The 27,989-nt window shown below is 38.0% G+C and overlaps 1 protein-coding gene across 1 annotated transcript; it reads right to left on the bottom strand.

The window, feature by feature from the left end:
* Nucleotides 1-24: 24 nt before the first annotated feature.
* On the bottom strand, nucleotides 25-27,963 carry SMARCA5 (SWI/SNF related, matrix associated, actin dependent regulator of chromatin, subfamily a, member 5). The gene is made up of 24 exons (XM_060778896.2): nucleotides 27,366-27,963; nucleotides 21,857-21,931; nucleotides 21,346-21,512; nucleotides 19,462-19,562; nucleotides 17,559-17,659; nucleotides 15,527-15,706; nucleotides 14,584-14,739; nucleotides 14,368-14,499; nucleotides 13,534-13,602; nucleotides 12,735-12,844; nucleotides 12,397-12,623; nucleotides 11,884-12,005; nucleotides 11,637-11,789; nucleotides 11,185-11,317; nucleotides 9,715-9,863; nucleotides 9,414-9,533; nucleotides 9,186-9,296; nucleotides 8,882-8,995; nucleotides 8,573-8,695; nucleotides 4,563-4,695; nucleotides 2,703-2,821; nucleotides 2,163-2,375; nucleotides 867-977; nucleotides 25-317 (listed from the first exon to the last, which is right to left on the bottom strand). The coding sequence occupies exons 1-24, from the start codon at nucleotides 27,495-27,497 to the stop codon at nucleotides 252-254; spliced, it is 3,117 nt and encodes a 1,038-aa protein (XP_060634879.2). The 5' UTR covers nucleotides 27,498-27,963; the 3' UTR covers nucleotides 25-251.
* Between the last annotated feature and the right edge of the window lie 26 nt (nucleotides 27,964-27,989).

Below are 27,989 nucleotides of genomic sequence, written 5' to 3'. Positions count from 1 at the left end.
AATAAAAAGAAGATCAACAAGTAGTACATGAAGCCTATTTTTTATTTCAAGTGTTAATGGTAAAAAAAACTCAGCACAGCTGTTTTATTTAAAAAAGTGAAACTACATTACTATTCTCCTAGTTCAGTAAGTAAACACATGAACCCGATGTCTTTTAATGACATAATAGTTGAGAATTGTACAGTACATCTTATGAAGACCCGTAAAATTAAAGAACTACTTTAAATTTAGTGATTATAAGAACTCAGTATTCACAGCTTTAATTTTTTTTTCCGTCCTCTACCATCTGGGGTGCCATCCAGTTTGCGTTTCTGCGCCTGGGAATGACAGGAAAGCAGTTAGTCCTTAGCTGTAAAAACTGAACAGTCATGATTCCAAATATATTATTTTCTTTTACAAAAAAAAAAAGAAGAAGAAGAAGAAGAAGAAAGAAAATAACTGAAAGAAATGCAAAACAAAACTTGTTTGTATTTGGAACAGCAGTGCTTTTGAATCCAAGAAGGGTTCTGAAAGTACCTTTTGAAGTGAAGCAGGGGAAAGCCTCTTCAAATGACAGTAAAATGTTTGTTTTTTAAAAAACTAGACTGGGTGAAGCCACATCACCTGAGAATAAACATTCCAAAATGGAGCTAAAATATGATTACAGCTGTGGTGTCTGTGTTGTTTTGGAAAACAAGAAGAAAGTGATGGGCTGAAAATAACCCTATACATCCTGAGTCTGTCTCTACACATATTTTCTGATGGGGCAAAACATGACTTAGACTTTTAGATTTACTGACTGCACAGCCAAAAGATACAGGAGAAATTATTGAGTAATTATTGACAGATTTTCACATGAACTACTGAAACACATTTTATGCTCTCACCAAAGATGGTTTTGGTCCACGCTTCTTCTTCTCTGCTTTCTCCTTTTCTTCCAATTCCATATTTTCTCTTTCAATCAAAGTGATTAAGGTATTGCATCTTCTCTGCAGTTCCTGCATCATGAATGAAGTAGCAAATTCATTTATATAGTGGTCAACTGCACCCCAACTTCTCATTGCTGTATAGCAGTCATTCCCAACCTGTGGGCTATGGACCACCAGTGGTCTGCAAAAACGAAAATATGGTCCCTGGCATCACCATTACTACACCATTGCCTCAAAACCACATGGCAATGAGAGCAACTGGTCTCGTGAAACCCTCTTATTGTTCCAAGGCAACGGGGATGTCGGGAGGGGAGAGGCTGACTATCCACGAAAGATTACTACTACCACATCAGCATAGATTATTAAATACTATTTTCTATGGGTGAGCAGATGGCGACTACTGGATGGCATATGTTCTGTATCAGAAACTAGAGCTGATGTAGTCTATCCAATGCAATTTTCTGAATCAGCACCTCAAATAACCAAATTTAAAGCTGACCAAAAACTGATTTTTAACCCTTTTGGGTACTAATGTTTGAGTGGTCCCCTGGTCAAAAAAAAAGGTTGGGAACCACTGTTGTATATGTAGCAATCACCACCATCTTCCACCACAGAGCAAAGGAAACCAAACAGACTTGCAAAGTAAAATACACTTAAGGCGAAGTGGGAGGTGGGGAGGGTGATGCGTTTACCCTATTCTTTAACCACTCAGAAAATCAAAATTTAACAGTAACCTAAACCAAGCAGTGTTAGAGAAGGCAGATTCTCAATACTTAGTCTAGAGCAGTGGTTCCCAAACTTATTTGGCCTATCCCCTGGAAATCAATTTTTCTATATCTTTCTTTTACGCTTTCATTGCCCCCTTAATAGTTATTCATCACCCACAAATGCACCTGTGACCTTTACTGCCGCCCCCCCCCCCCCCGAATTGCTGCAGCACCCACCAGGGAGCGGTAACGTCCACTTTGGGAATCACTGGTCTAGAGTCTCCAGGCAAAAAAACTCAAGAAAACATTCTGCTACCTCTCGGTCTGCTGTGAACTGGTACCAAGTAACAGAGAACTCCATAAAGCCCTTGCATATCTGAGTACTTTTCAGCAAAAAGGTTTATAAATGTCAGATCAAAGCTCTTTTTAAAGATATAAAAATATTTCCTTTAGCAGATCTTACACAATCACTGAAATTCAAATTAAAGAAATGAATGTCTTTAATCTTGTTAAGAAACAAGTAAGTGGAGGCACAAGTGATGCATACCATTGCAGTTCTAGACTTGAGGAACCAGTCGAATCTGAATTGCGGAGAGTTGCGAATACATTGCCTGAGTTCATCATAAACATTTTCCTTGTCAAATCCTAGCTTGTGAAGCATACAGATCAAAAAGCGATCTTCTTCTTCTGTATAATTCTTTCCTTTGTTAGTGCCATAGGATATTCTCAGTTGGTGAAAAGGTGCTTTGTATCTGCCAATCTAAACGAAACAAGCATTCAATACATAGAACAAGAAATATGAACAGTCCACTATAGCATAAACGTTGTGCTGTATCTTGTCCATAGTAAAGTATTTCTGCAACCTTGATCTATCTATGTTTTTAGGTTACACAATCACACTCTTCTAGGAATACTGACGACCTCTTTGACAATAACTAAAGACTTCAAACTATGCTTCAAGAGGAATGTCAAAAATGAACTAGCCAAAAATGGCAAAATGAAGCACCCAATATTATGTATACTCACATTAGTGAGCATATTTCATTGTTATGTCCATCTTGGACAAAATAACTTAAAAACACATTACCTTTGTGTCCAATGCCTTTTTAATACTAATCCTCCTCTGAATCCGAGCTTCGCCCCTTTCAATCTGTGCCATGATTTTCTCTATATCCTGGAGTTCATTACATCGTTCCCAGAAAACAGCTGGGGAAAAGTCATTTGTTAGTCTAATATCTCACTTGTACAAATATAAGCAGAGGAGTACATGTTCAGTGTCAGAGCTTAATTTCTATGAAATTAAGAAAAAAAACCTGATCTAGTCACAGAATTCTCACAATTGAATTACTTGTCATAAAAAGCACAGACAGCTTCTGAAATGAAATATAATTACAGTTCTAAAGATAAAAACAGTATAAAGCAGTTATAATTCATCTTCTGGAGAATGATACATTGTAGTCAGTCAAAACTACTCATCTCAGAGATTCTCTCAACTTAAGTATCGAATCGAAGGCTACGTATTTATTTATTAAATAGATTCATTCAAGGTTTGCTAAGGTTCGCTGAAGGACACTTTGTGTTTCAAACCAGACACCACTATGTAAGGCTGCAAGGTAAAATACTATGAGCAATACTCAGCTTTGTTTTTAAAATACCTTTCTGAGTAATCAAAGTGCCCTCTTTCAGTAACAGTACTAATACAACGTGGAAAAAGTTTATTAAATTGCAAAAACGTTTTTGTGAGACATTTTGTAGCACATTTTGCTATAGTTTTTCAATGAATATCTCATTGATTCTCAATTCAATGTATGTGTTGTCAAAAGCTTTCATGGCCTGAATCACTGGGTTGCTGTGAGTTTTCCAGACTGTCTGGCCATGTTCCAGAAGCATTCTCTCCTGGCATTTCATCCACATCTATGGCAGGCATCCTCAGAGGTTGTAAGGTCTGAAACATGGCCATACAGCCTGGAAAACTGTATGGCAAGTCTGTTGGAAACCAGGCAAGTGAGGTTTGTCTGCTTGAGGCAAGTGTGAATGTTGCAACTGGCCACCTTGATCAGTATTAAATAGCCTTGCAGCTTCAAAGCCTGGCTGCTTCCTGCCTGGGAGAATCCTTTGTTGAGAGGTGTTATCTGGCCCTGACTGTATCCTGCCTGGAATTCCCCTGTTTGTTTGTTTTTTAAGTGTTGCTTTTTATTTATTGTCCTGATTTTAGAGTTTGTTAAATACTGGTAGCCAGGTTTTGTTCATTTCCATGGTTTCCTCCTTTCTGTTGAAACTGTCCACATGCTTGTGGATTTCAGTGACTTCCCTGTGTAGTCTGACATGGTGGTTGTTCTCCCACTCTGAACATTTCTCAGACAAATAAACCCACTTGTCTAGTTTCCAACAGACCTCACAACCTCTGAGGCGGCCTGCCATAGATGTGGGCGAGACATCAGGAGATAATGCTTCTGGATCATGGCCAGACAACCCGGCAAATTCACAGCAACCAAGTACTAAGACAGCTTTTAACAACATAACGTGTCCTGTTATCACATCAGCTCTTTCCTGCAAGCCAATGATGTTTAGAAAAAAAGAACTTCAGGGCACCATTATTTTTCAAAAATAGTGTTTGCAAAGACAGTGCAATATTCACAGCATCACCAGTTGTTACACCTAGTTAGAAAAGAAAAGTAGAATTTTTATGTTTTCCTATGAGGATTTTGGTATATTTTCAAAATTTTCTATGAGCAGAAAGAAGTGTCTCAGCCAATTTTAGCTAACCCCCTGACAGTACTCTCAATTAAGAAGTATTCCTTCATCTTCTGCGCAGGATTTCCAAGGAGAAACATGGGATAAAAGGCAGAGATGTCTGCTTCCAATCATTCTGTTAAACTAATCTTAATTACTGTACCGAAACAATTTGTCAAACTTTCTCAAAAGAAAAAAAACAACCAGATTTTACCAGAATATTCAATGACTTCCTCTGGTGTCTTTCCTTCTACTTCTCGAGCTATGTTTTCAATGTCATCACGACCCCATTTTTCATTTGCTTTGATGAACTGATTGAAGTCTCTTTTATTCCAGTTTGTAAACCCCTTAAGGAATTAATCAGATTAAATTGCAATATTTAGGTTTCTTTACTAGATTGCTGACTTAGAGCTTTTTTTTTTTTTAGATAGATGGAAGACATAATTAAATAGCTCATACTGTTCTTGTTATATATATCTGTATACTTCAATGCAAAATATTTTCAGGGTAGTTTACAATGTGATAAAAATGACTGTGAAAACAGCAAACAATAAACCAGAATAGTAAACAGTCATACTAAAACAATACAATCAAAAACTGAAAACCAGAAAAAGATATAATGAGCAAGCAATGTGCTATGGATTTTCAGTTTCTTATGGCTGTAATTTTATAGCTAATACTTGTGGTGGGAAAGTTACCATATATACTCGAGTATAAGCTGACCCGAATATAAGCCGAGGGACCTAATTTTACCACGAAAAAACTGGGAAAACTTATTGACTCGAGTATAAGCTGAGGATGGGAAATGCAGGTGTCACCAAATTTGCAAGTGACCCCAAATAGGGAGCTGCAGCTCAGAGCTTTGCAGGTCTCTGCAGCTCCAGCAACCCTTCCTCTCCTGCAGGATACCCACCCACTCCCTCCCCCAGACACCGGGCAGCTTCTGCCTCTGCTTTCTAGTTGCGCACACATGTGTGGGCCTCCCTTGTATCTTCTTACTGCACGCACAGGCCTCCCTTGCTCTTCTTGCCCCGCGTGCCTCCATCCATGCTCCTCTTGCCATGGCAATAAGTGTGAGGGAGGCCTGTGCGCATAGCGAAAAGAGCAAAGGAAGCCTCCACAGATGGCAAGAAAGCAGAAGCAGCCCAGTGAGTGAGGGAGGGAGTGGGTAGAGGCCCTACAGGAGAGGCTAGAGCTATGCAGAGAGGCGAGGGTCCTGGCAGGAAGTTGTGGAGCTTAAGGAGGGACTTCTATCAACCCCATGATTCCCCGCTAGGACTCTCAGTTGAGTATAAGGCAAGGAGGGCTTTTTCAGCCCTAAAAAGGACTGAAAACCTCACCTTATACTTGAGTATATATGGTAATCAAAAAGCATTCAGAAAACAGAAATGCAAAACACTACCAAACTGAAAGGTCCCAGAAACATAAAAAATGGGGAAGACGAACCTGAAATTTAAAACAAGATAATAACTAGAAGCAAATCAGTTCTGGTGAGACAAAGTAATATATTCAAGAACCCGAGGTTAAACAAAAGCAGAGGACATTCAACAACAAACAATACAAGCAAGAAAATCAGGTGCTGTACCTTTGAGTGTGTGCACTGCAATAAGGCGGCATCCCCCCCCCCCCCCCCAGCAAACTGACTATTCAAAATATGCTTTGAACATATATTTGTGATGTTCAAAGTTCATGATAAAGAGAAAGAAAACTATGCATTCCCCAGGAGAGTAACAAGTGTTGCATGTGAATATATGTTACCAGTTGGCAGGACATTGTAACTGTTAAACCACAGACAGTCCCCAAGTTACAAACAGGATAGGTTCTGTAAGTTAGTTCTAAAGTTGATTTTTTTAAAGTATCTAAGTCAGTACAGGTACATTTTGTAAAATTTAACTCCAGCCAAAAACATGTATTTGTAATTCGTGGACTGCCTGTACTCCATGACACTTCATTTCCCCTCTTAACTCAATTTTCTTCTTCAGAGGCATGCATCTGTTTTCTTTTTCAGAGGCATGCAGTAACAAGTATCTATAAACTTTTAACTCGAGTTGTTCCCCTTGACATTTGCAATTCTTCCCACATTTATAACATTCAGGATTGACACTTCTTGGCAGCAATTGGTGACCTAGCCCAAATGGAATTCAAAGGAAAGCCTGTAAAATCCAAGATTGAAAGTCAAAGCACCAAGGAACATCTTGGTAATTACTACTGAAGCCTTATTCAGGCACAACCAGGTTTAATTATGTATATTAACCGCTGGGGCCTAGGCACATTGGCAGTAACAGACAATCCCCATATATTTTATGTAAATTATAAACTACAATTACTGTATGTAGATAGATGTTAACGCTCATCATCAGGTCACAACAAATCAAAACCTGTTCTTCCACAAAAGGTAGGATTTGTTTAGAATTGTTAACATGAAAGTGTACAAGCTGTTGCTTCCAATATGGATCTCTCAGAAATCTCGTACTATATGCAATAGTATTACCTCTATTAAAAAACTTATCATCAGTTAGTGTTGCTATTTTGGTTTCTGAATATTTTATACTAAATATAAAATTTCCCTGACACAGAAAAATGGCTGCCCAAATGGTTCAAGGGATTCTGATGTCATTGATATTCCACTGCTTTCTTTTACAGTTTGTAGACTGACTGACTCAAGCATTAAAAGAAATTCATGAAATCGGTTACTTATAGATTCTTTTGTGACAGTGTCTTTCTACAATGTCAATGACATTAGAGCTAATTTTATAACCAATTCTCGCATGCAAACACACTGGTCTCCAATATGGGGGACCATATAAATGTTTTATTTTTTATTTATTTTTTGGAAGAGAAATAAATGTGTGGAGAAAGGAGAAGAAACTAATTGTGACTGATTAGACCTGATAAAGGTTTCTGTCAGGACTAGTGAAAAGTAATGAGATCATACCCCAAAACTGACCAGGGAAGGAGAAATATTTGGAAAATAAAGGGTAACCATTACATTTTTTCCCGTGTCAGGAGCAACTTGAGAAACTGCAAATCACTTCTGGTGTGAGAGAATTGTCCACATTACACTGAAGTGATAGAACCCACTGTCTTAAGACAAATGAAGCCAGTTCTCCACACTGGTCTATAATTTCTCAGGATTATTAAAGAGAATTGTTTTATCTGATTTAATGTCTCATATTATATAAACAAGTTCTACTGTGAAGACACAATACCAATGTGAAGACAATTGTTTTCAGTCCTACTGCTAAAAGGAAGTCCACTCTGTTTCACCAACTGGGTGTCAGAGAAAGACTTGCATGCATGATGTTCCCATACTGCCGCATGGCTGGTGCCTGCTTTAAGGTGTATGGTCAAACTGGAATTTACACCCTTGGTTTCAGCTGTGTATGAGAGGTGATGTAATAATTTATTTAAAAAAATACCTCAAACAAAGGAATAATGTACTGTATATACTCAAGTATAAGCCAACCCAAATACAAGCCAAGGCACCTAATTTTACCACAAAAAACTGGGAAAATGTATTGACTTGAGTATAAGCAGAGGGTAGGAAATGCAGCAGCTACTGGCAAATTTCAAAATAAAAATAGATACCAATAAAATTGGTAGGCATCATCATCAATTGAGGCATCAGTAAGTAAAATGTTTTTGAATATTTACATAAAACTGTAATTTAAGATAAGACTGTCCAACTCTGATTATACCATTAATCTAACCTTCTTCAGTGTAAATGTGTTTACGTATCCTTCCAATAATAAAAATAAAATAGTAAATGTAATAAAATGATAGTTATAGAGTAAAATAATGTAAATGTAATAATAAATGTAATAATAGAGTAAAATAATGTAAATGTAATAATGATAGAGTAAAATAATAAATCTAACAACAACAGAGTAAAATAATAAATAACTTTGGTTCGAGTATAAGCCGAGATTGACTTTTTCAACCTAAAAAAAGGACCAAGAAACTTTGCTTGTGGGGATGCTTGCCATAGATGCAGGCAAAATGTCAGGAGAGAATGCTTCTAGAACATGGCAATATAGCCCGAAAAACCCTACAACAAACTAGTGATTCCGGCCATGAAATTCTTCGACAACTTTGCTTATACTCGAGTATATACAATAAATATGAAATGTCTTAATTTTGTGCCATGTTTCTCTCCATACTAATACTGTAACGGGAAAGAGAGGATTTGCTTAATCAGAATTTGCCACATTTGGTTGACCATACCTGGGTAAGTAACTTTTCCTTTTCCTCTAACTCTTCTTCATTAAGGGGCTCCGCTTCATCAATTTTAATTTGCTCTTCCTTTTGCACCTGAGCAGAATTGGGCAGGTCTGGATTACGAGGCACCTAAGAAAGTTAAGTTAGCAGAAATTATTTGGTTATAATTTAAACAGAAAACAATTTTCCATATTGAAAAAACCCTTTAGCTTTACAAAGATTACAAGAAACCAAGAAAAAAATTATATAGATCTGAAATAAAATATCAAGTGTCTTTTTATTTCTAAAATGAAAAACATAGCATAATTTTATTACCTTGTACCCAATTGTTTTTCTGTAATACAGAATCTCTTTTTCCAACAATTCAAACAAACGAGGTGGAAAAAACTGAAAATCCTGAACATTAGGCTGCTTTGGAGGTCGTGGAGCCTTAAAGAACAAAAGAGAGAAAGACTAATTACATATCTGAAATATATCATGTCATAATCAAGCCCATTAATTATATACACAGCACTTAAGAAAACATTTTTCAGATCTACAAGTGATAAAATTACATATTAATCTGGAAAGCTTTTTTACAAAATATTTTCTCATTAGTGAAAGGTTTAAAATAATTCACCTTTGGTGCTTTTGGTTCACTGACACGAAGTGCTTCCCTGAAATAAGCATCAACTGCATAGTTTGCTTTTCTCTCACGCTTCGGTGGCTCAATCCACTCGGTGAATGCCATCTGCAATGGGGGTAATTTTACAGGAAAATGATAATTAAACATCACAGCACTCTTCAATAGGAGCAATGTAACACTAATATTAATTTGTGGATGACTATGCTCAAAATCAATTGTTACCTTTTGTTTCTCTCTATAATCTTCTCCTTCAAAGTTATACACACTGGACTCAGTATCCATTGTAAAGTTCCTTAGTGAGCTTTCTCCCATCTTGGAGAGCTTTTCATTCATTTCTGCAGTCTACAAATACAGAAACAAAATTCAGTAAAACCTTCTTTGTATGTACTTGAAAATGTCAACAGATTCCTAACAAAATTATACGTATCTCAAAGTAGCCATTCTTTTTAATTTTCAAAATGACTTTCAAATTTTAATTTAATAAAAAATAAGACTGTCATATTTTGAGAATTGTGGCACTCACTTTCTTTAAGCCTCTTTCCAGAATACCATCAATATCATCATCTGTAATTTCGCTATCCTTTGAAGCAAAAACATGGGTGGCTCCATGTCTAATCATTTGCAACATTTCATCTTTTCCCAGTTTGTTTAGATTTTGATCCACCAGTCTTCCTGAATATGAATGAAGACAGTTGTCAAGGACACAAAAACTTTTCAGTTGAAGCTGAAAGCAAACTGCTAGACAAAATTATTTGACAACATCAAATTATAGTGAATAGTCGGCCAACAATAGGGGTTTTTGTTGTTATTTATTTTGCACTGAAATTTAGATGGATGAATGACAAATGTTTGAAGTATTAGTAAAGTGTGCACTCTACATGTAGCACTTATTTTTTGCCCATTTCTACAAAGTTGTTAAATAGCGAAAGACAATTCAGCCAAACTCTTACAATAGACATTAAGCAGGATATATTTTTTTGATAAAGAACACATATATTCCTAAATATTTATACTGCACTTGTTACAAAATATCTAACAACTGACTCATTAAAGGTCAGGCTTTTCTGCAAGCATTCTGTCAATCAAGTCTTTTGTTCATTTGTTTCTGCAATTCAAATTGTATTACCGTATATACTCAAGTATAAGATGTCCCGAATATAAGTCAAGGCACCTAATTTTATCACAGAAAACTGGCAAAACGTATTGACTCAAGTATAAACTGAGGGCGGGAAATGCAGCACCTACTGGTACATTTCAAAATAAAAATAGATACCAATAAAATAACTTTAATTGAGGCATCAGTTGGTTAAATGTTTTTGAATATTAACATAAAACTGTAATTTAAGATAAAACTGTCCAACTCTGATTAAACCATTATTCTAACTTTTTCAATGTAAATGTGCTTATGTATCCTTCCAATAATAATAGAGTAAAACAATAAATGTAATAAAAATAAGAATAAAATAATGGAAATGTAATAATAACTAATAATAGAGTAAAATAATAAGCAATAATAATAGAGTAAAACAAATGTAATAAAATAATAGTGTAAAATAATGTAAATGTAATAACAATAATAGAGGAAAATAATAAATGTAATAATAAATAAAGTGATGTAAATGTAATAATAATAAAGAGTGTAAACTAATACATGTAATAATAATAATAATAATAATAATAATAATAATAATAACAACCCAGCAAAATAATAAATAACTTTGATTCGAGTATAAGCTATGGGGGGCTTTTTCAGCCTAAAAAAGGGCTGAAAAACTTGGCTTTTACTCGAGTATAATTTCATTGCCAACTTTATTCCTACTTTCATTTAATAGCAATACCATCACTATGGAAATTATATTTCCGCTGAGATGGTGGGTATTTTTGTCACATTTTCCTCAAGTCTTCCTTACTTGTGTGTATTGCCACAAAACATGCTTCATAAATATTATGTTCAACTTATTAAAATTGCCAGACATGAAACAGTGTTAGCTACCTTGCTGAATAACAATGGAATCCAAACGAAGTTTCATTTCTGCCCTTTCCACTATCCTTTCTTCTACAGTATTGTCTGTAATAAATCTGAATACTCTTACAGTCTTTGTTTGACCAATTCTGTGTGCTCGATCCTGCATGGGAAAAAGAAACTCAGATTTCAAATTGTCTGCACAAAATAATAGCATTTATCTGTAACTATAATCATTATCCAATTAAAACATAAGTTAAAGTTACAAAAACTAAAAAGTTTTTTCAAAATCTTTATGAAGACCTAAATGACTTAATTATACCAGGTTGGTGATGAAAAACAGCTATATTAGAAGAACAAATAGTGCCAAAGCTCATAAGCAAATGGTCACAGTGTGAAGTTAGTTTCTACAGAATCTAAAAAAAAAAAAACTTAAAACAAAAAGAGATGTAAAATGTTGAAGCGACCCCTTTGAATCATACCATAGCTTGAAGATCTACTTGTGGATTCCAGTCAGAATCATATAAAATTACAACATCAGCTGTGGCCAGGTTAATTCCCAAACCACCTGCACGCGTACTGAGCATGAAAACAAACTTTGAGCTGCCAGGTTCGTTGTATGCGTTAATGGAAGCCTACAAAAACAAAGACAACAAAAAAAGGTATGATGTAATGCTCAACAGAATTTTAAAGACAAGGAAAATAAGCCGAATTCTTCTGAAAGCTTACTTGTCTCTCATCATGAGGTGTCTGCCCATCAAGCCGACAGTATTCATAGTTTCTCCACATACAGTAGTCTTCTAAGATATCAAGAACTCTGGTCATCTGGCTGAAGATTAGAATCCTTGATCCTGTGTCAAGATTGTGGTTCAAACTAATTAGAGTTCTAAATGCTCATGTATAAGAAAGCACTGAAATGATTTCAGAGGTGACATAACAGATAGTCCAGAAAACAGTGTGACTGTATGTTCGAAGCTGAAAGCTATAATGCCAGTGATTGAATTGAGGAGCAATGAGGAAGGAGGATTCTCCCTGACAGCACAGGAAGGATCCTGCTCAAATCCAGGAAGAATCACTACACACAGGTTGCTCAACATTACCTATGCTTGGTCAACAAATACCACTGCCCAACAAAGAACCCTAACTACTTTTCCAAAACAGAAGCAGGAAATGAGCTGGTAGGATCAAGTTCCATAATCTTTATAAAAGAAAAGACACCACTTGTGCTGGTAGCTAAGTTACCTTGTTCTTTCAACTTTGGCAACAGTTTATCCAAAACTACCATTTTGCCACTGTTCGTAACCAAATGCATATCTGTGGTGTAAGGTGGACCAGGCTCCGCTCCATCAAAGAGGTATGGATGATTACAGCATTTTCGTAACTGCATAAGAATATTCAGGAGTCTCATTTTGTCCAGTTTTCCAGCAGAATTCAATATATCTATATCCTTCATTAAGATCCTTGTGTACCTATATTGAAAGACAAAGGCAACTGAGGCTTCATGCCAAATAAACACTGCAGTATTTTTTTGTATGCAAGGATCAAGATGAACCCTTTCCACACTTATTTTTGTTACTTACCATTCTCTCTGCATTTTGCTGAGACCGACATATATTTTAACCTCTTTCTTTGGAGGCAAACTCTTCTCTACTTCAGCTTTAATACGACGCAAGAGGAATGGCCGCAGCACCTAAAAATTGCAATACAAATTTTGAGTCCATAATGCTAGGTAACGGAATAGCACTGATAATCTAACACTATAGCTATGTGTTCCTTACATAACTGGTATCTTAAGACCTATATAGTTGAAATTACTTATTTAAGGTATTTCTACCCTGCTCGTCAGACACAATGGCTCTCGTATGGCTTTCAACTTAACTTGATAGTTTCCTTCTCTCACACTTACTATCTAAATAATGCAGACACATAAGGAAAAGGAAATGGCAATGAAGGAGGGGATGAAACTCAGCAGATATTGGTTTAATACTTAATATGTCAAACTTCTTAAGTTGAGAGATATTGGTGAATTAGGTACTAGAGAAACACTTGCAATGAGACAATTATGTTTCCAAATGCCAGATTTATGCCTGACAGAAATTTAACTGAATATAGAAGAAGATTCCCCAAAAACCAATACCAGGGGACACATACATGTTTGTACTACTTATAGAGCAAATCTTTACTGTTACCAGCAAATCTACTAATGTTTAAAAGACGACATAACTAATATTGTGTCAAATATAATGCATACAGTCAACTGTAGTAACTGAGCTATACCACCCAATATAATGTGTATCAGCAAGGTAAAATGCATCAAAATCCATTCTTTAATTATATATGTGTGTGTGTGTGTGTGTGTATATCTCAAAAAAAACTCACCATGTGGAGCCGCTCCACTAATTTTTGATCCCCAAGACAGTTGTTTGTATCGAACCATGAATCAAAATCCTGTGTAAAAGCATTAACATATTATAATCATTTATATTCCATAGTCGGCTTAGCATTTGAGCTCTCAAGCTAACACCGCCCAACACAGCAACCCAGTGATTCCGGCCATGAAAGCCTTCGACAACACATAGTTACCAGTATCATAGTAACTGTTATACTGAAGTCAATTCAAGCAATCAATCTTCATTTATACATAATTATATCGTATATATTGAATATTTGATACTATAATGCAAACAAATATTAGTAACAAGTAGAAGAAATTTAATTAATTTCATTCCCATGTAAAAATAAAATAGAAATGGAAAACGTCTGGTAAGTTTCACCCTTTACCATTACTCAGCTTGAAAAGTGCCACTTATTATATGCAACCTGCTTGCCCTTGTTATATGCAACTTTAATGGAGGACTGGTTGAAATTGCTTGGTTCTACTCTAGTCTTCTAATTAAGCATAGACAGATGATGCCTAGCAACCAGCTCCTTGCTGAACTTTATAGTTCCTTCTTAATGAATGTGGCTTCTTCTCAAGTTTTGGGTTGGATTCAATGTTTGTTTTATCAAGAACTGCAGATGACTATCATCATTACTCTAAAGTGACAAATACATTATTTGTTAAGCTTCGGCATAAATCAGTAACAGCCAACCTGCTACCCCCCAAAAGTTTGGGACAATAAGTCCCATAATGTATATCCAATTAACATATATACCCAAAAAAGGAATTGAATCTACTTGACAAAGAGTACACTGGATTTTCAAAGAAATTACCTCAGCTGAATTAAAGACATCCGGCAATAAGAAATTAAGCAGTGCCCAGAGTTCATGTAAATTGTTCTGCAGTGGAGTTCCAGTTAATAGCAATCTGTTTGTAGTCTTGAATTCCCTCACAATCTCTGACAACTTAAAAAAAAATTATTAATTAACATTCCCAGTAAAATAAATTCACAATTTAAATGCTTAGTAATCATATGCTGGAAAATATACCTTTGATTTTTCATTCTTAATCCTGTGAGCTTCATCAATAACTAAGTATCTCCAGTTGAATTTTTTAAATACGGATTTTTCCTTGATGAGCATTTCATATGATGTTACACAGACATCCCATTCGCCCGGCAACAAAACATCTCGAACAAAAGCAGCCTATTAATAAAGAACATGAAAAATCACTTAGAAAAATGTGAGCAAAAACACCACCACTTACAACCCACAAAGCTTACATTTATTTATAACTGAATAGGCCTGTAATTCTTGCTCATCTAAACTCTTAAGTACTTCAAGCACATCAATATTTTCATTTAATACAATCTTGCGATACACAAAAAAAGAATTTGATATTGAACTACATTAGAGTCTCACTTATTCAACCTTCGCTTATCCAGCGTTCTGTATTATCCAACAAATTTAAGTATGTCTTGTGGAATGAAGCAGTAATGATAGAATTAAAAAATAATCATAGAACTTAATACTGCACAAGCATCATATTTCATATTACTAGAATCCAATTCTGAAACTCAGATATTCACACTCAGACTTAAGGAAGAATAATTCCCAACTCACTAGGTCACACAGCAAATTTGAGTTTTTTTCAGCTTGAGTGGAAGGAGTTAAGACACCAAACAGTAGTCTGTATGCTCTCAGCTTCATTTCTTCACTGACAATGGTGGTATCATTTTCAATTGCACTATATTATAAAACAGCATTCAAATACCTGAACCACAGTGCAAAAATATTTCTGTAAAACTGAATTTAACCTAAGGTACCCTGGTGCCCTATAGCAGCTGACAGACAGAACAGTGCATGTGGCAAACAACAAGAACTAAAAGATTGGGTTGCTTCTGGAATATAGCCATACAGCCTGGAAAACTCACAGCAACCCAGTGATTCCAGCCATGAAAGCCTTTGACAACGCAAAAGGATTCCTACTCACTCGCTGTTCTTTGTCACCTATCAGACAGACGGCACGAAGAGTCGGCACCCATCTCTTGAATTCATTCATCCAATTATGTAAAGTTGATTTGGGAACTAATACCATGTGAGGACCAGGAATATTTCTGTAGTGCTTCATATACCCAAGAAGAGAAATTGTTTGCAGTGTCTTGCCCAGACCCTATAAAAATGAATTTAACATGGAGACATGTCTGGGCCATTCAGAAAACGAGCAAAATAAATTAAATGGAAACATGTAATTTTTGAAAAGCATTTTACATGGATCTCCATCTAAAAAAGACCTGTACAGCAAACTGCAAATAGCTATAAGTAAAACTAAATTTTTGTCCACTTTTGCATCTTGCAAAAACAGCTGATAGTCAAAATTAGAAATTACATGGCATACACAAAATTCACTTGATGGAGATCCTGTGGGGAATATTCCAAGTAAATTCTAATTCATACAGGATAGCACACGTGGCAGCTAATTGGGAAAGGCATATTATCTCAACAGCAATTGATAGGCACACAATTTGAGGAATACTTGAGCTTTGAAAGAGAGAGGCAGTCATCCTTCCCAGCACTTGAAATTGAATTATCATGAACAATAGTTAATGAAGTTCTGCTAAAATATGTTTTACGATGGAAATTTGCAATAAATATAGGAATACTCAGCAGAATTTGAAATCTTATTTGGCTATAGGTATTCAAAACTAGCAAAATGGCACCTCTCCACCTCTCAATCATTAAGCAGCAGTCATTTATTTATTTATTTACAGTATTTATAACCCCACCCTTTTTACCCCGAAGGGGACTCAGAGCGACTTACAGAACACACATACAGCAAAGATTCAATGCTGATTATACAATTAACAAGGACAGACAAACCAAACAGTTTCCCCATCTTATTTCCACTATCTATCTTGGAGGCTTGCTTGACTCTGGCCACGGAAGGGGGGGGGGGGAGGGGGGGAGGGGGTGCTATGGCTCCATCTTCCATGCCAAAGAGCTTTCCTCACATCAATGACCTTAAGGGTGCCTTTATTACCTCCCTGCTAAATGTGGTACCTATTTATCTACTTGCATTTCTGCTTTTGATGTACAGATGTGCTTTTGATGTGCAGATGAGCTAATGGCAGGTGCTCACACTGATTTGCACTCAAACAGGATTTTTTCTGCAGCACAGTGGTTAAACCTGCTATGCTAAGCCCACCCTCTTCAGTTATTCAGTTCATCAATTGTGTGGGTTTGAGAAGGTGTTCAGTAGTGCTTTTTTGCTGTTTTTCCTTTGTTATGCAGAAACACAGATAAGTTGGTAAGAGTGCTTCAAAAAAGTCCTTGTGATAAAACTGTCTATAGAGATCAAAACAGAAAAACAGTAACATTTGAAGAGTAGCTTGAGGCAATAAAGCATTTTGAACAAAAAGAATGCAGATGTTAAATTCTGTATGCAACAAGAATAAGGGAATCCACCTGGCAAACTATGAGATATAATGCAAATAAAATTAAAGTAAGTTATATTGCATGAACTAAGCTGAGAGTAAGCATGCCTTCTAAATCTCACATGAAGGAGACAGAATAGATGGAAAAGCTGCTGTGTACAGAAGTGGAAGTCAAAAAATGGGTGATCTAGGATCACATAAGTAATAATGAAAAAGAAGACATTCGCTATCTATGCTGTCCTTTGAAATCAGAAAATCTCAGTGATATGCCATGATTCAGTACTAGTAGTGACAAGTTTCTGGAATTCAAGAGTCAAATATAAAAGGGGAAAGCTGCAACGGAAAAGTATACAATGCTCAACAGAACAAAAGAAAATTCTTCATTTGAAATTTCCCTAAGGCAGTATCACTAAATGAGTTATTCTGCATTGCAAAATGAATCATTGTTATTTCTGATGCTTGCTGTTCTACATCTACTTTAAAATATCAACTTTTAGTCTCACTGTAAAAAAAAACCTTATGACAGGTATGTCGTAATTATTTTTTAATTTAAAACTATTAATTCCAAACAAAACCATAGGTTTTACATACCATTTCATCTGCTAATATACCATTAATGCCATTTTCATATAAGGAAATGAGCCAGTTCAGTCCTCGGACTTGATAATCACGCAGTTTTCCCCATTTTACATCTGTAACAAAGGGAAAAACATTTGACATTATGATATTCACCCTCATAAGAACTACTCCCAGTAACACTGATATGAAACACAAAATACAATTTACTATACATCAGAATAACGGTGTCTTTGGGGATGCTAGTACCAAAGAAGTCTGAGTTGTAACAACCATTATGTAGAGAAAATCCCCTCAATTCCACTTGCAGTTTTGGTAACTTCAGTGCTTTGTGGAACACGATGTGATCCAACTTTACTAATCATAACACAATATTTCAACAAACTGTTACTCAATTGCCTTGTTATACATTCCAGAATTATTAACTCATTCTGTTTGTTCACTGATACAGCATGAGGAAAATCAGAGATCCTTCCAAGTGAGTAGCGTGGGATGTGGCAAGGAGATAAACAAGAGCCAGAAACACTGTCAATCAGTCACTTAAATAACTAGCTAAGATCCCACTGGAACCAAAAAAGATGTACTGTGTATGCACAATACACGTGCACGAGGCATTATTTATTAATAGCTCCTATTTTACCTAAAGGGCTATTTTTATCTTTTATCTTCAAAACTAAAATCACACATCCTGTATATGGTATGAAAGCTAGCTGTCATTCATGTAAAAGACTCATACGTAAACAGCACATTGTTTCTTAGCAGCTACTCTAATTCTGTAATGACAAACTTCTTTTCAATTTAGAATGTATCTTTGGGAAGAGGAATCACTGCAGAGGACTCAAAAGAACTTCTGGCTCTATACTCTGTCATATACAGAGGTTTTGTTGGAGATAGGGAGGGGATTTATGGTTAGGAATTGGAATCTTCATTTTAACCTCAAAGGAAAACAATACAGTATGAAGGATGGAAATGGTACAATCACAAATTTTGTATTTTGTTCAAATGCAACATCACCTGGTGGGCCCCCATCCTGGCCAAACTGTTTACATATATCAATCAGACAGGAATCATTCCAAATGGGTGGAAAACTAGTATAATTGTTCCCCTATATAAAAAAGGCAATAGGACGGATCCACACAATTATAGACCAATTAGCCTGATGGATGTAGTATCAAAAATCTATGGTAGGTTTCTGTTAAACAAATTACATAGTTGGGCGGAGGAAAATAATATTATTGCGGAAGAACAGGCGGGATTTCGACATGGCAGAAGCACAATAGACCAATGCTTTGTACTGTCGCACTTAATCCAAAATAGTCTGAGGAAACCAAAGGGTTGCCTATACGCAGCATTTGTGGATTTTACCTCAGCTTTTGATTTAATTGACAGACAGCGTTTGTGGGCAAAGTTGGCAAAGTCAAATGTGGACAGACGACTGCTGTTATTATTGCACCAGCTATACTCGGGAACGGATCTAAGAGTGAGGTTAGGGCTATCAGGCAAGCTATCGAACAATATTGAAACTAAAAGAGGAGTTAGACAAGGATGCTTGCTAGCACCTTTTTTGTTTAACTTCTACGTGAACAACCTAGTGGCCGAGTTGAGTTCCCCTGAACACTTTCCGCCATCAGTAGGTAATAGGAGAATCCAGATCCTATTATATGCGGATGACATGGTGCTCCTGTCATCTACGCAAATAGGTCTCAGGAGACTTTTGAGGTCATTAAGTAAAATTTGTAGACAAGAGAAATGGTACAATCAGAAATGATTACAAAAATAAATGCTTCATGTTTAAAATGCTAATATAATAATGCTGTCCAACATTAAGCAAAAGTACTACTTTTGTGAAATTATTTGGATTTCCATTTTTGCTTGGAGTCAAGAGATTACGCCAGAAGGATGAAGAGAGAGTACATACACGATGGAGATGCTTCAAATCGAGTGCATACATTAGTGGTCTTTGAACTTTCTGTTAACAGTTCTTCATCTTCCTCTTGTTCAGTCCTACGATGGCGGTAGCTAAAAACAGTATCAGGATAGAGTAAGCAACACATTCCAATATAGTCCAAAAGATGGAGGCTTACAACTGCCATGCATTAGTTACTGATTGCTTTCTTGTTTAAAAAATTAGAGGTTTGAGTACTGGACTATGACTTTGGAGACCTGGGTTAGAATCCCTGCTTGACCATGAAACCCACTGAGCAACCTTTAGCAAATCCATTCTCTCAGAGGAAGAAACAAGAAACCAACTTAAAAGAGGGTCTCTCTAACCATCCACTCCATTCCATCAGTCCTGAAGTTAGATAGGGAATGGAGATGAAACCTGCAAGTTTCTGTTGATAACAATATTACATTTCCAGGTTTCATCTCCATCCCCTATCTAACTTCAGGACTGATGGAATGGAGTGGATGGTTAGACAGACATACAGTGTAGCATGAGCTCAAGAGCAGGGTTGTAACAACAATACAGTTTCAGCTGATTACATATGAGAGACCCATATTTATTCAAACTGATTTAGTAGCAGGAATCAATCTGTGTCTAAGGGATTATTTTGTATGGCAGTAATAAATTTTAATAGTGTAGCCTCCTTCCTAAAAATCAAGCTTTAAAGAAACGCACTGTGTGCACTTTACAGGAAAGCAGCTTTCATCTGAACCATGATGACACATTAGTGCTTACTGTTCTCTCTCCATCTCAGATATATGTTCACAAATATTTGGTTCGCAGCTTGGTCGCAGCTTGGGTGTGACCCTGGACTCATCGCTGAGCCTGGAACCCCAGGTTTCGGCGGTGACCAGGGGAGCATTTGCACAGCTAAAACTTGTGCGCCAGCTGCGCCCATACCTTGGGAAGTCTGACTTGGCCACGGTAGTCCACGCTCTGGTTACATCCCATTTAGACTACTGCAACGCTCTCTACGTGGGGTTGCCTTTGAAGACAGCTCGGAAGCTCCAACTAGTCCAACGCTCGGCAGCCATGATTTTAACAGGAGCGGAGCGCAGGGAGCATACAACCCCCCTGTTGCGCCAACTCCACTGGCTACCGATCTGCTACCGGGCTGAATTCAAAGTGCTGGCATTGGCCTTTAAAGCCCTAAACGGTTCCGGCCCAAGCTACCTATCTGACCGCATCTCTGCCTATGAACCCACCAGGAGTTTGAGATCTTCCGGGGAGACCCTGCTCTCGATCCCGCCTGCTTCTCAAGCTCGGCTGGCGGGGACGAGAGATAGGGCCTTCTCGGTGGTGGCTCCTCGGCTGTGGAACGCCCTTCCTACAGACATTAGACTAGCACCATCTCTAATGGTATTCCGCAAAAAGGTGAAGACCTGGATATTTGTGCAGGCGTTTGAGTAATTTAGTGCAATCTGGTAATGGAACATAGGAATGGAACAATGGACGACGAACCTGGACTACGCTTGGATGATGAGAAGATTGGGTACGGTTGTTTTTTGTAATAATTGTGCATTGTAATTGCTTATTGGTAATTTATGGATAATGTGTTAAGTCAATTGTTATATGTTGTATGGAACCACTGCTGTTTCTACTGTTTTTACTGTTTGTGAACCGCCGTGAGTAGCCTTCGGGCTTGAGATACAGCGGTATATAAGCAAAGTAAATAAAATAAATAAATAAATAAATGCATGAGGTAGTATTTTAGAAGCTAGACATTACTTTTTAAACAGTATCATCTTAGTTCCATTTAAGAAGTCATTTTCACAGATGTATCATCATAAAAACAATACAAGTCTGTAATATTGGGACATAATTTTAACGATAACTAGTAAAGTAATGGGTACTCACTCTCCAGCCGATAGCAGATTTTGTTTTTCATCCTTTTTTATTCTTGGCCGGCCTGGTTTCATTTTCAAAGGTGAAGTTGGAGTCTTCTGAGCAGCAGGCTGAATGAAATGAGCAAACAACTCTGTCTGCTTCAACAGATACTCAAATCTGTTTGCCCGATCTGTTTGCTGCAGTGAGGATACAAAAGAACAAAATAGGTTTGTATGAAAAATTCAGCCAGTTTTTTAAAGAAAATATTTATTGAAGATCCAGGGGCTTTGATGGCTGCATAAATGACTATGGTGGCTATGAATGGTAAATAGTGTATAGTGAAGGGAAAGGAAAGACACCTAAGGGATACAATAAATAAGTGGGATGGGCAAACATTCACTGTGATCACATTTGTACCTCTGATACAAACAAGAAAAAATTTAACTGCAAGAGACTTACTTTTTTACCAACTTTTGGCTTACGCATTTAACATATGCTTATGTATTTAACACTATAGTATTCATCATTATAATCTACAAACCCTTTTTTCTTCATAAGTAGGATCTGGTTCCTGGTTCTCTTTCTGTTTTCCTGAAGATTCATCATCAATCACTTCCTAAGACGAAAACAGCAATTAAAATAGCTTTATCTCATTTCATTTATACTCTACAAATTCCACAAACATGTTTAAATAGGTTTAATAAAGAGGTTACCTAAATGAGTTTCCATTCGAAATTGCAAGCCTAGGCTGTTTTGCTTGTGAGATCATTAAGATTTCACTTCTGATCTATTCTTCAAAGCCTACCCAATATACTATTAAATGGTAGTGCAGTAACAGTGTTAACATGGCATGCTTGGTCTCATTTACCTTTTTTAAAATTGTTGGATAGTTACAGACTATTTCCTTTCTCCTCCCCAAATACGATGAGTTTCTTTACAATTCCCCTATCACCCAGTTGTTAGTAATTACTAGGCTTCTACATAAAATGGGAAATTAATGAAAAAGTTAAAAATCCAGTTTTTTCAAGCCAATTTTGATCTTTTTATGCTAGCACTGTCCAAATATTCTTTCAGCATTCAATTCTCCACTTACCATCACCAAGACAGTAATATCGTGTGAAGTGTGAATAGCAGTAAAATGAGTAAATACAATCTCCAAAGATTTTCATACAGGTGCCCAAAGGCCCACGCAACTCCCCCCAACTATGCAATATTTCAGATAAAAGCTATTTTCAGGTAATTGCAGCCCTGTTTCAGGTGAATCATCACATTTTGAAGTTTGTATCAAAAACATTATTGCTTAATATTTGAGTTCATGGACAACATGGGGGGGGAGATACTCTTAAAAGGTTGAAATATGAATTACTGAATGAGTCACAGGCTAAAACATCTATTCATCAACCCAAATTATGCAACTTCTGAACAATTAACTGGCTCTTATCTCCCCCATCCCTCATTCTTTCTATACTAAAGAAGACACTAAATCATGTGTTTGGGAAATGATACAATTTGTTGATGAAGGCTTTCAGACCTCACAACCTTTGAGGATGCCTGCCATAGATGTGGGCGAAATGTCAGGAGAGAAAGCTTCTGCAGCATGGCCATACAGTCCGGAAAACTCACAGCAACCCAATGATGCAATTTGATAAACACAGGAATAAATCTCTGAAGTACAACATCAAGTAAGGGAGTCCTTCATATGAATAATGAGCACTTAATTGTTTCCTTTTTATTGCAATATAGTCAAAATCTGTTAAAACTCCCAGGCAAATTTTAATACATTCAGAATTTATATTAAAGTGTATTGTAATTCAGTTTATATCCTTTGGTGCTAAACACAAATATCTTTTGGTTGTAGCATCCTTTGGTTGTAACACATTGCTGATTTGAATTTTCTTACTTAAAACAAGTGTACCCAACAATTTGCAAGCACTAAGCCAAATGCCTTTAAAACATATATAGGAATACTACTGGAATCTGTCGACAGTCCAACATTCTGTTTACATAGTAGCCATAACTGCCCTAGGAGGTTACACCAGACTATGATACTATGAGACTATGATACCGAACCAAATGGTACAGATATAAACTTTGAAGAATAAACCCAGAATCTTCATGGGGTATTATGCCAGTGTCACTCCTAGTTGTACTTTTACACATTATCTCCATAGGCAAAGAGTTCCCTGGTGGCAAAGTGGCCAACGTCCTTTCCAGAAGACACTTGTGCACAACTCTTCATCATGTCTATTTAAATATTCTTCACATTCTTGAATATTATATCTAGAAAGTATTACACTTGCAGGCCCTCAATAGTATCCTATCTACCAAAAATCTAAAAAGTCAGGCAACTAAGTTAATCTAACAAATCCCAGTATTTTGCAAGTAAAGTATTGCTCACAATAACACATGCTAGGTGCTAAGTATCCCGGGGGCGGGGGGGGGGGGTCTAGTTCCAGGACCCCCCCCCCCCCCCCGTGAATAACAAAATCTGTGGATACTCAAGTTCAATTATATTCAATGGTATAATGAAATGATGTCCCTTATAGGTATAAAATAGCAAAATCAAGGTCTGCCTTTTGGAATTATTGCAGGTTTTACTCATTATTTATTTATTTAGGGCTTTTATATCTCATCCTTTCTCAACCTCCGCAGAGGGACTCAGGACGGCTAACAAAGCGGCACCCCATGGCGCCCACATCAAAACATAAATATATAATTAACAGCAATGTAATAATAACAACAATATAAAACAGTATAAACAATATAAAAATATAAAAACAGATAAAGATAAAGATGCAGAATCTGTGGATACAGAGGGCTAACTGTACCACTGCTGGTGAAAATAATCTCCCTCCTATTGCAAATTAACTGAGGGAAGTGAGTACAAATAGTGCTATTACCTTTTACCCAACTAATCATTACTCTACTACTCTAGACTTTCTAACAATAACTGAAGTATGACATCACTTTTACTGCCAAGGCTCAATGCTATGGAAACCTGGGAGCTACCAGCATTATTTGGCCAAAATTTTTATAAAACTACTCCCATGAATCCACAGAACTGGGCCTTGGCAAAGTAGTGTCAAACTACATGAATTCTACAGTTTAAATGCAACCTAGGAAATGTACATTCAACAGAAAACAGGTGGGCCATATAAACTGCTAAACAGTCCCTACCAAAAGTAAGTACATTCAAAACTAGTTGATGGAGGGGAAAAAAATAAGCCTGGAGCTTTATACAACTGATTTCTCAAAACCTGTGTGAGTTTGATTGGTTTGTTTTGCTGTTGATTGATCCTGATTGTATCCAGCAGAGAAGAACGCAGTACAGACAGCTATGCTGCTGCATTGAAATATCTAAAGCCAGTGCACTCTCCATTTCCATCAGGATGCCCTGAACTTCAGCTGCTTGTTTACAAACAAGGCCACTGCATTTCATTGCGGGAGAAATCAGCCCTTTCAAGGCTGCCTGTGTGCTCACGCATGATTTGGGGGGGGGGGGGGGGTTGTCTATTACTGTTTAGAGAAGAAAACTGCAGAATCAACAAGCCAGGTTACACAAAAAGAAACTTGCCCGTTTCATCAATGTCAATTCTACTTTGCTGGAACAGTTCCTGAGGCCCCATCTACACTGACCAGTTAATGCAGTTTCAAACCAGTATTGAAGAAAGTGGTTTTGCTGTGCAGGCAATTACATAGGAAATCCTGGAACCAGTTTGAGGCCCAGATGATATGCAAAGCACAGAGCACTGATACACATCATGGGCTTTCTTTCGCATGCTTCTGTGTGTGTTTGTTGCCTGGCCATTGGCCGTCACAGTTTGAAGCTAGCTTCAAAATGCATTAATCGGTCAGTATAAATGGAGCGTGAATCAACCTGTCTGGGATCACGCAGTTTTGGAGCCAAGCAACCCAGCAAGGAAGAGCCAGCTTTTGAGTATTGGACTCTAAAGGTGCATCTTAACTGCAGAATTCATGCTGTTTGACACCACTTTAATTGCTGTAGCTCAATGTTGTGGAATCATGGGAGTTGTAATTTTACAGAGAACATCAGAAAGAGCCCTTTCAGTGGCTGCTGCCAGACTAACATTCTTAGCCACTTTAGCTACCATGCCTCAATGCAATAGAATGATAGGACTTGTTTGTTTTATGAGGCACCATCACTCTTTGGCAGAGAAGGTTGAAGACCTGGCACTGAATTAAAATGATGTCAAATTGCCTTAAATCTACAGTTGAAGGTGCAACCAAGGTCTTTAGCCTTCTCTATCAAAGAGTGTTGGTGCCCATAAAACTACAACTCCTAGGATCCCACAACATTGAGACAGGGCACCTCAAATTGGGCCAAACCACATTAATTGTATACTGTAGGCAGTCTGGACTCTCTCCCATTAAAGAAAGAAAGCATAGAGTCCAGGTCAGATGAAGATGGAGAGAAAAAGGAAAAAGAAGAGAAAATGTGTAAAAAGAAGATGAAAAGAAGAGGCAAGGAAGTACAAGAAGAAAAAGAAGAGAAGGAAGGAGAAGATAGAGAGAAAAAGGAAAAAGAAAAAAAATGTGTAAAAAAGAAGACAAAAAGAAGAAGCAAGGAAGTACAAGAAGAAAAAGAAGAGATGTGAAAGAGGAGAAAGGAGAAGAAGAAAACAGTGAGGAGGAAGAAAAAGAGAAGATGGAGAAAACAAGGAGAGAAGAAAATAGGAGTAGAAATAAGAAAAGATGGCAAGGAAGTAGGAAGAGAGGGAAGAGAAAGAGGATGAAGGAGAAGGAAAAGAAGAGGGTGGTGAGGAGGAAAAAGTCACAAGGAAGAACAAGGAGAGGAAGAAAAGGAGAAAGAAAGATGGAGGTTAAGAGGAGAAAGAAGTGAAAAGGAAGGGAAAGAAGGGAAAGATGAAGGCTAAGAGGAGAATAAGAGAAAACAGAAGAAAAGAGAGAAGAGGATGAGGAAGTGAAAAAGAAGAACAAGGGCAGGAAGACGAAGGTGAAGAGGAGGAGATGAAGGAGAAAGAAGAGGAGGAAGAAGAAGGAAGAGAATGGTGAGGAGGAAAAGGAAGAACAAGAAGGAAAGGAAGAGAAGGACTGAGAGAGAGAAATGAGGGTGATGGGGAGGAAGAGGGAGATGAGGATGAAGTGAAGAGGAAAGGGAAGGAGAAGAGGAGGTAGAGGAAGAAGTGAAAAGGAAGGAAAAGAAAAGATGAAGAGGAGAAAGAAGAGAAAACTAAAGAGGAAGGAGAAGAGGAAATAAGAGGTGAAAAGGAAGGAAAAGAGGAAGTGAAGTGGAAAGGGAAGGAGTGAAAAGGGGTGGAAAAGAGGAAGATGAAGGTGAAGAGGAGGAAGAAGTAAAGAAGAGAAAAGGAAGGAAATGAGGAGAAAGTGAGGAGGAAAGGGAAGGAAGTGAAAAGGAAGGAAAAGAAGAGACAGGTGAAGAGGTAAAGAGGAGAAGAGAAAACAGAAAAAGAAGAAGAGAAGGAAGGAAGAAGTGGAAATAAAGGAAAAGAGGAAGGGAAGAAGACAAAGGATCAGAAACTGAATAGGAAGGAAAAGAAGAGAAAGGTGAAGAGGAGAAAACAGAAAAGGGAGAAGAGGAGGAGGAACGAAGAAGTGAAAAGAAAGGAAAAGAGGAGGAAGGGAAGAAGAAGGAGCCGGAACTGAAAAGGAAGGAAAAGAAGAGAAAGGTGAAGAGGAGAAAACAGAAAAAGCAGAGGAGGAGGAGGAAGAAGTTAAAAAGAAAGGAAAAGAGGAGGAAGGGAAGAAGAAGAAGGAACTGAAAAGGAAGGAAAAGAAGAGAAAGATGAAGAGAAGGAGAAAGAAGAGGAAGGAGAAGGAAGAAGAGGAGGAATAAGAAGAAGCTGAAGAAGGGCAAGAGAGAGAAGAGGAGGATTTCGGGAGAGCCCCGGAAGGCTGGGCTGGGGCTCTTCCTCCGCCTCCCTCCTGCCATTGTCTCCTCGTCCCACGCGGGGAACGGCGAAGAAGGGAGAAGGGCGGAAGAGGGAGGCAGAAGCGCCCTCCTCCTCACTCGCTCTCTCTCTCGGGCTCCCCCCCCCTCCCTCTCTTACCGCTCCTTCTTCGGCGCCTCCTCCTCCTCCTCCTGGCGGCCCCTCCACAACTGCCTCCGCGGCGCTCTCGGTGCCGGACCCGGCAGTGGCGGCGGCGGGAGGGATCTCGCTCCCCGCCTCGTTCTCAGCCATGTCCCGGCGGCGGTTGGCGCGGCCTTGTTCCCTTCCGAAGGAGGAGCCCCCCTCGCCTCCTCCCGCGCGGTCCCGGCCGTCAGGCTCCTTCTTTCTTGTTCTTCTTCTGCTTCTTCTCCTCCTCTCGCCGGCTTCTCTCAGCGCTCAGTCCCACCAACCAGGAACCCCCTTAGCCGGCTCCCGAGTCTCGCGAGACTACGCTTCCAAAGAGAGAGAGAGAGTGAGCGCGTGCTGCTCCTCTTTGCCTTCGCCCGACGCTTGCTTTCCTGCTTGCTTCGATCCGATTGGGTAGAACGGGAGAAGCCAAAAAAAGGGAGGGGGGAGAGAGAAAGAGAGAAAGAGAGAGATGCCTGCTGGCTTGCTTCAATCCGATTGGATGACGAGAGAGAAGCCAAGAGGGGATGCCTGCCGGTTTGACTGGTCCCTCCGCGCGCGTATTTGGGAGAGAACGGGGGGCGGGGCTAAAGAGAGAGAGAGAGTCCGCGCGCGCGC

This window comes from Anolis sagrei, chromosome 5 (assembly GCF_037176765.1).
Source record: "Anolis sagrei isolate rAnoSag1 chromosome 5, rAnoSag1.mat, whole genome shotgun sequence".
Taxonomy (NCBI): Eukaryota; Metazoa; Chordata; class Lepidosauria; order Squamata; family Dactyloidae; genus Anolis; species Anolis sagrei.
The sequence above is the reverse complement of the archived record's forward strand: the minus strand, read 5'-3'. Positions and strand labels throughout refer to the sequence as shown.

What these genes read in the sequence shown, in the direction of transcription:
- SMARCA5 (XM_060778896.2), bottom strand. Translation starts at nt 27,497, where the DNA reads ATGGCTGAGAACGAGGCGGGGAGCGAGATCCCTCCCGCCGCCGCCACT. An exon ending in AATCTGCTATCGGCTGGAGA is followed by an intron (nt 19,563 to 21,345) that starts GTGAGTACCCAT and finishes TACTGTTTTTAG; the next exon opens with CTACCGCCATCGTAGGACTG. An exon ending in GTGGACCAAAACCATCTTTG is followed by an intron (nt 318 to 866) that starts GTGAGAGCATAA and finishes TGTCATTCCCAG; the next exon opens with GCGCAGAAACGCAAACTGGA.